The following is a 10,765-nucleotide window of genomic DNA, read 5'->3' as shown; positions in this document are numbered from 1 at the left end:
CAAATCTGTATCCCTGGAAGAGAGTCTCGGTGTCCGTGTCCTCCAGTGTCCAGGACTGGGTCGGAATCCCGTGTGAGAGCGGCCCTGGGCGGTTGGGAGAGTGCGGGTGGAAGGTAGACCGGAGCGACAGGCACAGGAGTCAGGCGGAGTTTGACAGGGTGGGCGGGCAGACGGGCTAGCAGACGACAGGGCGAGCGGGCGATAGGGTGACAGGGCAATAGGGTGAGCGGGCAATAGGGCGGGCGGGTGATAGGGCGAGCGGGCGAGTGAGTGGGCAGGTGGACTAGCGGGCAATAGGGCGGGCGGGCGAGCAGGCTGACGGGCGAGCGGGCGATAGGGTTGACAGGGCAATAGGGCGGGCGAGCAAGCAGAATGTGGGCGCCAGCTCTCACTCTGAGCTTACTGTGCGCTTCAGTCAGCCCGACGGGCGTCAGTGGCCAGCGGCGAGGTTCGGACGGTGCCCGCAGGCACTACCACCGCGTCCAGCACGGGCAGTGCAGCTACACCTTCGTGCTGCCGGAGCCGGACAATTGCAGAGTGAACGCGGAGCCGCGCGACGCCAACGCGCTACAGCGTGACGCTCCGCCCAGAGAACCCGACACCTCCCTCCAGAAACTCCGACACCTGGAGACGGCCACAGAGAACAATACCCTGTGGCTGCTGAAGGTAAGACTAACATCCATCCATTCTTGCTGCATTCATTCTCGGGACGTGGGCGTCGCTGGGCGTTTATTGCCCATTCCCTAGTTGCCCATGAGCAGGTGGTGATGGTCCTTTTTCTTGAACCACTGGTAGCAGTTTGACGCAACTGAGTGTCTCACTAGATGACGGCAGAGGGGCAGTTAAGAGTCAACCATCTTGGTGTGGGACTGGAGTCACATATAGACCCAGACCGGGTAAGGACGGCAGGTTTCCTTCCCTAAAAGACATCAGTGAACCAGTTGGGTTTTTAACGACAATCCGACAGCTTCATGGTCACTTTTGGCGTCTTATGTCCAGCTTTTTTTTAAACTGAATTCAAATCGCCAGGATGGGGATTTGAAGTCCCATTCTCTGGATTATTAGTCCAGTAACGTAACCACTGAATTACCGTACCCAGGATCAGTGAGACTGGTTGCTGTGGGTCTGAATCGATTAGTGAATGCACCTGGTCCTTCACTAAATCTTCAACCTATAGATAGACACGGTAGGAGAGGGTCCAATGGTGGCCAGTACTTGGCGCGAGTTTGAGGTGAGAAAGTGCCATTTATTTTTTAGCCAGGAACGGAAGAGTGGGGGTGGGGGAGAGAAATGTCACCGAGCCACTCCCAGCTCACGCCAGGAACAATGGAACAACTCCGCGATTTTACAGTGGGAAGTTATCAAGCCCCGAACCCCAGAGAGGACAAAAGATGGCCAGTGGCATGTTAGCATTGGTACAAGAGCCCAGCTCAGGATGCAGGAAGCTCCTGCTGATAGGCTTTGATCCAGGATCAGACAGGTTTTTTTTCTGAGTTACAGAACTCTCACAATAAGTACTTGTGGAATGCGGAAGAGTATTCGTGACTGCGAGCATCGGCACTGATTTTCAATTGTGTTGTCCTGACCTGTGAAACCAAGTGTTCACCCGTGAGGAGCTCAAAGCCAGGATGGTGACAGCTTTCAGTTAGGAGTCACCTTTCACATCAAGGCAGGTTGGGCGGGAGTTCTTTTTTTGTTATTCTCCGTGCACCAGCTCAGGATCCCTGGGAATGTCGCCAAGGCCTTCCCAGGTTTTTTTTTGAGGAATTATACCGATCTAACTTAAAGGGGGGAAAGAGAGAGAGCCTATTGAAGGGGGTCAGGCACGTTTGCTTAATGGGAACCAGAGCCAGCTCGACACTGTGGGACGTGGAGCGGTATCAATGCACTGAGCTGGAATGTACATAAAAAAGCCTCGCTGGTTCTAAATATAAATGAGAAACTTTTAAGAACAGCAATATCCTTCAACAGAAAGCAAAGAGAGAGAAAAAGAAATTGTAGAATAACAGGAACCGAACTGCAGGTTTACGGAGATTTATGAATAAAGGAACTCCACCAGTCAATAGTCAGGCGTTCTGATTCTCATAACCCACCCTCCATTCACGCCAGCCAGCTGCGTCAATGCTGCAGAATGGCAATTTAATGCAGATGAGTGTGAAATAATGCACTTTGGGAGGCAGTGTAATCTAAATGGGATTATTTTAAGGGGGCTGCAAGAGCAGAGGGACCTGGGGGTGCATAGTCACAAATCTTTGAGGGTGGCAGGGCAAGTTAATAAGGTGGTTAAGAAAGCCTATGGGATACTTGGCTTTGAAAATAAGGGCACTGAATACAAAAACAAGAAAGTCATGCTAAACCTTTACAAACCACTGGTTAGACCTCAGCTGGGGTATTGCGTACAATTCTGGGCACTACACTTTAGGAAGGATGTGAAGGCCTTGGAGAGGGTGCAGAGGAGGTTTACCAGGGATGATACCAGGGATGAGGGAATTCAGTTACGTGGAGAGAATGGAGAAGCTGGGATTGTTCTCCTTAGAGCAGAGAAGGTTAAGGGGAGATTTAATAGAGGGGCTCAAAATTATGAGGGGTTTCAACAGAGCAAATAGAGAGAATCTGTTTCCTCCGGCAAGTGGCTCGGTAACCAGAGATCACAGATTTAAAATAATTGCCAAAAGAACTGGAGGGGAAATGAGGAGAAATTTTTCTCACACAGAGTGTTGTTAAGATCTGGAAGGCACGACCTGAAAGGGTGGCGGAAGCAGATTCCACAGAAACTTTCAAAAGTCAATTGGACATGTACTTGAAGGGGACTAATTTGCAGGGTCATGGGGAGAAAGCTGGGGTGTGGGACTAAACTTTCAAAGAGCCGGCACAGGCACGACGGGACGAATGGCCTCCTTCTGTGCTGTAAGATTCTATGATTCTAAATGAATGTGGGGGGGGAGGGGGGGCAGTGGAGGATGAGGTCGAACTCACATTGAGAGTAGATTTTTTTTAAAACACAGAAAGGAAATAAGAAATAATACCTCGGCCGGCAGTGTGGGGAAATTAATACGTAAAGAAAGACTTGCATTGATATAGCGCCTTTCACAGCCTCAGGACATCGCAAAGCGCTTCACGCCCAATGAGGTACTTTTTGAAGTGTAGTCACTGTTGTAATGTCGGTAAACGCGGCACCCAATTTGCGCACAGCAAGATCCCACAAGCAGCAATGCGATAATGACCAGATCATCTGTTTTTAGTGATATTGGTTGAGGGATGAATATTGGCCAGGACACCGGGGAGAACTCTCCTGCTCTTCTTCGATTAGTGGCCATGGGATCTTTTATGTCCACCTGAGGGGGCAGACGGGGACTTGGTTCATCTAAAGATACAGTAAAGACCATCGGATTTCTAGCTCAGATAAACCGCTCGGAGATCTTACCAGGAATCCTGGGCTCCTTGAGTGATCAAGACGGGCGTTCAGCCAGGAGCAGGGCAACTTTGTGGAGAAGGATGGACGTCACATCAAGAGACTGGGAGGGGAGTTAAATGGAGAGGTTTGAACTATGAGATGTGAAGTGAAGGGTCCAAGTGATCTGACCTGTGATGTGTCACGCCCTGCGAGTTTCATTTTGTAATATTTATTGACACAAAACAAGCTCGACATCGAAGCTGAGGGTCGCAGCAGAAATATTAACAGCTTCGAGAGCTCGCAGCCGCGTGCTTTGTATTCTCCCCATGGTGCGTGTAACGGATGGGCCGATTTCGGCTCAGGTTTTAAAGACGGTTTTGTAAGAGGGTCCTGAAGACGTTCGACATTGACTGCGCAAGCTGGGAAGGTGCGACTAGCGACAGGAGGGCCACACGGCATCGGGGAGACGAAGAGGCTGAAGAGAGAGGAAAGAGGAGACGCATCAGGCTTCGAGAGGTAATAATTCACCACCTGGCCCTGTGATCTAACCCTCTGGGACAAGGACTGTGGCTCGAGAATTAAACCTTTAGCCATTTACAATGTTGCAGCAAGTAACCGAACTGCTTTGGCGCTAACACCATCCCCTTTGGAGACGGGCGATTGCCATCGGCCACGTGTAACAGTGTGAAAAATGTCCCATGCAGCAAACAAACATGCAATCAGATTCATTTAAGGGGAAGCTAGACAAACACATGAGGGAGAAAGGAATAGCAGGTTATGCTGATAGGGTGAGATGAAACGGGGTGGGAGGAGGCTCGTGCGGAGCCGGCATGGACCAGTTGGGCCGAGTGGCCAGTTTCCGTGCTGTAGACTCGATGTAATTCCAGGTAAGAACAGAATACACTCAGGCCCCGGCTGGTGAGGCACTGCAAAGAGGCCCTGGTCCCTCAGTGAAACCATGGCGAGCAGACTTATTTCTGAGGAGATCAGAGAAAGAACCGTGAATGCTGGAAATTTAAAATTTTGAAAAAAGAACGCAAAAATAGATGGGATAACACTTCTTCAGAGCGGACAAAGCGTCTGTATCCAAAATGTCAACCAGTCTCTCCTCCTGTCAGATGTTGGCAGATCTTTAAAAAGAAAGAACTTGCATTTATATAGCGCCTTTCACAACCTCAGGACATCCCAAAGCACTTCACAGCCAATTAAGTACTTTTGAAGTGTAATGTAGGAAATCTCATTGAATCATGCAGCAAGAATGAGGCCATTTGGCCCATCATGCCCGTGCCGGCTCTTTGAAAGAGCTATCCAATTAGTCCCACACCCCCCTGCTCTTTTCACCTATAGTCACAGATTATCTGGTCATTTGTCTCATTGCTGTTTGTGGGATCTTGCTGTGCGCAAATTGTTTGCTGCGTTTCCTACATCACAACAGTGACTACACTTCAAAAGTACTTTTTTTTTGCTGTGAAGTGCTTTGGGAGGTCCCTGAGGTCGTGAACGGTGCTATATAAATGCAAGTTCTTCGCCCATTATACGCGATGGACGGTATAACGTGACAGCCCTGTATTATCGCTCATCAGCATCCCCAGCGCCCGTCTTTGTAATGTCCCAAACAAAATCGGACCAAGGCGGCCTTTTCACTGGCCTTTCGTTGCCTCACATGGCTCAATACTAAACAGTGACCGATACCAAACAGCGATGCCTCATAATCTGAATCGGGACAGGGCCGTGGAACTGAACTACAACATCGACGGGGCACGACGTCAGATTAGAAACCAGGGATATTTCTCTGGGGGTTTTTTGCACTATTTAATTTTCTAGCATAATACAGATAGGGTTCTGCGAGGGGAGTATAGTGTCTACCTTCTGTGTAGCTCCCTGACTGTTTTATTTATAAATACATAAAAATAATGGAGAATATTGACATATATATTTTCATGTGTACTTCACTTATACAATGTCACAGTAAGTACAGCTGTTTCTGCCCAAAACTGAGGGACTTCAGTTATGTGGAGAGACTGGAGAAGCTGGGATTGTTCTCCTTATAGCAGAGAAGGTTAAGGGGAGATTTGATAGAGGTGTTCAAAATCATGAAGGGTTTTGATAGAGTAAATAAGAAAAAACTGTTTCCAGCGGCAGAGGGATCAGTAACCAGAGGACACAGATTCAAGGTGATCGGCAAAAGAACCAGAGGGGAGATGAGGAGACATTTTTTTACGCAGCGAGTTGTAATGATCTGGAATGCGCTGCCTGAAAGGGCGGTGGAAGCAGATTCAATAGTAACTTTCAAAAGGGAATTGGATAAATACTTGAAGGAAAAAACAATGACAGGGCTGTGGGGAAAGAGCAGGGGAGTGGGACTAATTGGATAGCTCTACCAAAGAGCCGGCACAGGCACGATGGGCCGAATGGCCTTTTTCTGTGCTGTATCCTATTATGATACCATGATAAACGGAGCACTTAAGACGCTACAACCGGCAACATTAATGCAAATGGTTAATGGTTATTGCCTTTTGACCGATATAAGCAACTGCCTGTTTTAAACATTGGTGTTTTAAGTGGTGGGGATGGTAATTTAAATCTAATTTTTGAGTTAAGTGACATCCTTGAGTTAAATAGCAGGTCAGAGGCTCTCACCCAGATATCAGTCGAACCTTAATTCTCTCAGTTTTTGCTCGGGGCACGGGATTCTGTTCCTCTCATAAGGAGAACTCCAGGAAAACATGTTTCGGACACAGATTCCCCTCCTGGTTTGTTTTTTCATTTTCCTCGGGTTTCTGCACTGTGTCATCTCCAACTGCTTCACGAGTGAAACCCGGAGACTTGCAAATCAGTTTGATGGGTGGGGAGACGGGCTCCAGTCCGGTCTGCTGTACTTCTGCAGACTAAACATGAACAGGGTTACTTCCTGATGAATTATTCATCATGAATCTGTCATTACCAGTGGGTTTGTTAAGCGCACGCGATAGTGCAGTGTGACAGCGTTACAAAGGTTTGCTTCACATCTCCCACTGTCTTCAGGATAATTCACCTCTGTAGTGTCAGCAATCACAGCAGCAGTGATAATGACCAGATCAGCTGGGTTTTTTTTACTGATGTTGGTTGAGGGATGAATATTGGCCCCAGGATATTGGGGAGAACTCCCCTGCTCTTCTTCAAATAGCGCCATGGGATCTTTGACATCCACCCGAGAGGGCAAACGGGGCCTCGGTTTAATGTCTCATCCGAAAAACAGCACCTCCGACAGTGCAGCTTTCCCTCAGTACTGCACTGGAGTGTCAGCCTGGCTTTTGTGCTCAAGTCTCTAGAGTGGGACTTCGAACCCAACCTTTTGACTCAGAGGCCAGAGTGCTACCACTGAGCCACAGCTGAAGATTTTAAGGGAAGTCTTAAAGGAGGAGAGAGTGGTGGAGAGGTTTAGGGAGGGAATTCCAGAGCTTAGGGCCTAGACGGTTGAAGGCACGGCCGCCAATGGTGGGGTGAAGGAAGTGGGGGATGGACAAGAGGCCAGAGTTGGAGGGACGCACAGCCCCACCTGCAGTAGAACGAGGATGGCTGATCGCAACCAGGGCAACAGTCAGGGGGGAGCACCAATCAGTCAGGGTCCTGATCCTGATCGCTGTGCAGTGACTCCTGCTGGGAACTGCAGGGGTGTCATTAATGGGTAAGAACAGGGTTGGCCTCAGCTCTGATTCCGTACCCCAACCCCAACCCAGTCGGATCAGCTCCCAACGTTTTCTGTCCGGGTTCACACATGAAGAATGCCCATCGAGACAAAGCACTGGGAGGTTACCAGAGCCCCATAACAGCGTCCTCAGAGAGGAGAGGAGAAAATCGTTAGTATCTGGAATGTCCTACCAGAAACAGCAGTGGAAGCAGAATCCACAGATTTTAAAAGGGAAGTGGATAAATATTTGAAAAGGAAAAATTTAAAAGGGTACGGGGGAAGGCAATGGGACTAAATGGAGAGTCCTTTCAGAGAGCTGGCACAGGCACGATTGGCTGAATGGCCTCCTTCTGTGCTGTAGAATTCTATGACTCTGTGCCTCCGTGTGAAACGGGTGACAGTGAGTCGGCAACACGTTTTACATCTCTCCCCATTGTTATTTCCACTGAACTTCAGTGGGGAGAGATGTAAAACAGGCTGCCGACCCACTGTCACCCGTTTCACACGATCGCACGGAGTCCAAATCTACCCCGATGTTTATACACCAATGGGAGGATTTTTTAATTTGGCCAAATATCTGTTTGAAAATCTTGGTTTTGCAACTTCTACACAAAGTTGTTATATTTTCTGGAAAAAAGACATTGGCCAGGACACCGGGGAGAACTCTCCTGTTCTTCTTCGAAATAGTGCCGTGGGATCTTTTACCTCCACCTGAGGGCAGACGTGGCCTCGGTTAAACATCTCATCTGAAAGGCGGCACCTCCGACACAGCAGCACTCCCTCGGTAGATTTTGCGCTCAAGTCTCTGGAGTGGGGACTTGAACCCACCACCTTCTGACTCAGAGGCGAGAGTGCTGCCCACTCAGCCTTTCTGGGGGCTTCGGGTGTCCAGGGGGTTTCACTGGCCGTGTGCTCATCTTGTTTAATATTGTAACACTGACTCCACCCCAAATTTACAGAGTAAATGGGCCCGATGTTAGCAGGGCTGCGGGTTCTCGGCGGGGGGCGCTATCGGGCGCGTGGGTAACGCGCCCGGTGAAATTAGTCAGTTTCCCGCGTGATTGTAGGTTCCAATCCACTAATTGGATTCACTTACCTGCTCCTCCGGGTTCCCCACTGACGATCTGCGTGTCGGGCGGGCTGCGCATGCGCAGTAAGATCTGTCAGCTGGAGGCGCTCTATTTAAAGGGGCAGTCCTCCACTGACAGATGCTGCAACAAATAGCAAAAATTACAGCATGGAGCAGCCCAGGGGGAAGGCTGCTCCCAGTTTAATGATGCCTCACTCCAGGTATCAATACATGGGGTGAGGAGGAGGGGGAGGACAGAGATCTTCCTCCCGGCGTGCGGGAGGAAGCGGCCTGCCTCTGCCACCAGGAAGGCCTGGCTCGAGGTGGCAGAGGAGGTCACCAGCGCAACCAACATATCGCCCACCTGCATACAGTGCAGGAGGCGCTCCAATGACCTCAGTAGGTCAGCCAAAGTGAGTACACGTAGTCTTTCCCCTACACTCCGTCTGCCACATCACCGCCCCCACCCCACATCTCCTTCAGCACTGCCAACACAACTCTGTCACATCACCCCTCATACCCACTCAAACCTCATCCTCATCTTACCTGCACCTACTCACCTCGCCAGTACTCCTCCTGCCACTACCACTCAACCCAATCCTCATACAATCTCATGGCTCTATCTCATACCCACCCTCTCGTGCATCTCTTTCACGGCCAGCCTCACTCAACCTGCCACTACCTGTGCTGCAGCCACAGGGCATGCATCACATATGTGCAGTAGGAAGCGTAAGGCAAACGTGTCGTGAGCATGAAGGGGATGCACAAGGGTGTTTGAGGGTTTGTCATGGTGTTACTTATATTGAATTTCTGACCAACTCACATTACATATTATATTGGCACCACTACTGCCACGTCTTTGCGAATCCTGTCTGGTTTGTGCAATAATGCCCTCTCCTGAGGATCACTATGAGGACCCACAACTGATGCCACCCATTGTGTCACTGCAGAGTGGGTGTAGGTGTATTTGCAGGGCTCTTTTGTGCAGACGACTGGGAGACTTCGGTGATGTCCCCGGTGGCACCCTGGAAGGATGTGGAGGAGAAGTTGTTGAGGGCAGTGGTGACTTTGACAGCGACAGGTAAGAAGATGGTGCTCGGGCCAGCCGGGAGCAGCTCGGCATGAAAGAGGCTGCAGATGACCACGACTACATGTTGAGTGACTCTGAGCCTCCGTGTGCACTGCTCCTCAGAGAGGTCCAGGAAGCTGAGCCTCGGTCTGTGGACCCTGTGGCGAGGGTAGTGCCCTCTGCGACGCATCTCTCTCTGCAGTTGCCCTCCCTCCTGCTGTACAGGTGGATGTGTCACAGCACTCTGTTGTGGAGCTCCACGTGTCAGAGGTGGACGGCGTGGATGGCGAGGCTGGTGAGGCTGTTCGCCCTCCGAGGGGGTCATGACTGCAGCTACGGCAGCCCCCATCCGCAAGATGTACATCTGAGGGGGTCCGCAAGGTAGGTACATGTCTCTGGACCCCGGGGTAAGTGTGCAGGTTGGTGACTTTGACTGTCCGGAGGAGGGTGGTGGAGGCCAAACTTTGTCCCAAGTGACAGAGTGGCCTCCTGCAATGGGTGAGGGTCTCCCCGCCCCCCAACCTGTCAAATGGACCTTTGCAGCTGCCACAGGCTGACAGCTGCAACACGTCCATTTGACCTGGGAGTGTTTCCCCCAGTGTGGGAAACAGTCCCAGTTTGCTCTAAAATCCCACATAATCCTTTAATCAGGTCAGTTAATGACCTGAAATACCTAAATAAATACTCTCAAGTGGAACCCCGCTGGCTTTAATTGCCTGCGGGATTCCCACCAGCGGGGGCTGCGCACGCACGGCGCGTCAGCGGGGAACCCGGAAGTGCGCGGGCTCCGGTACCGCGCCGGGATTCTCCGATTTTCGGAGCCCCCCCCCGCCAGGAACGCACCCGATAGCGGGTGCTAAAATGACGCCCATTATTTGTCGTTCTGAAGACGCAGATTACATTCTGCAGTGTTATAGTGACCAGAGGATACTGTCACGCTGACAGATTTGGTTTATTCTCCCAACTGGTGAAGGAGTTAAAGAGACAGTAAGGACATCCGTGATTGCTTAGAGACGTGCCCAGAGGCTGAAGGGATCACATTCCCTGCTCTCCGATAAGTCACATCTCCTTGGTGACTGTGCGGTCTCGTTTCAATCAGCCCTTCCTGGATGGCCATTCTGTTTCTCCGGTGGGGTTGCCACTGGCTGTGGCACCTGCCCCATCGGGTACTCAGAGACGCCTCCACCCCCTCACTGAGGCCCGTCCTGTGAACATACCAAATTGACGGGTAGGAAAAGACCAGCTGGTCCATCGAGCCCACCCCACACAGTCAGGATGCCTGTGATTCCCAGCACCCAGCACCCTCCAACAGTCGTGTAATCGCTAGGGAGAGGCAAAAAAAAATTGAAGTCAACAGAAAAGAAAGTCTGTCAGGGCATAAAACGGCCTGTCGACTCACCATCAACCATTTTACCTCAAACCAATTTCACCGTTATTGTGTTAGTGCAAGATCAGTGTGTCAGTGGAGTGTTGTGGCTGCAGATAAGGGGAAAGGGAAGGAGCGGGTACTTGTTATGGGGGGGTGGGGGTGGCGGTGATATGAGGGTGGGGGGAGTACTGAGT

The 10,765-nt window shown here is 50.6% G+C and overlaps 1 protein-coding gene across 1 annotated transcript in view; it reads left to right on the top strand.

Moving 5' to 3' along the window:
* Positions 1 to 359: 359 nt before the first annotated feature.
* angpt4 (angiopoietin 4) overlaps positions 360 to 10,765 on the top strand; it is a 91,439-nt gene continuing 81,033 nt past the window's right edge. Inside the window, exon 1 of the mRNA XM_068000204.1 lies at positions 360 to 666. Within this exon, the coding sequence (XP_067856305.1) occupies positions 373 to 666 (294 nt within the window). The 5' untranslated portion in view covers positions 360 to 372. The remainder of the gene's footprint in view (positions 667 to 10,765) is intronic.

This window comes from Heptranchias perlo, chromosome 19, assembly GCF_035084215.1.
Source record: "Heptranchias perlo isolate sHepPer1 chromosome 19, sHepPer1.hap1, whole genome shotgun sequence".
Taxonomy (NCBI): domain Eukaryota; kingdom Metazoa; phylum Chordata; class Chondrichthyes; order Hexanchiformes; family Hexanchidae; genus Heptranchias; species Heptranchias perlo.
The sequence above is the reverse complement of the archived record's forward strand: the minus strand, read 5'-3'. Positions and strand labels throughout refer to the sequence as shown.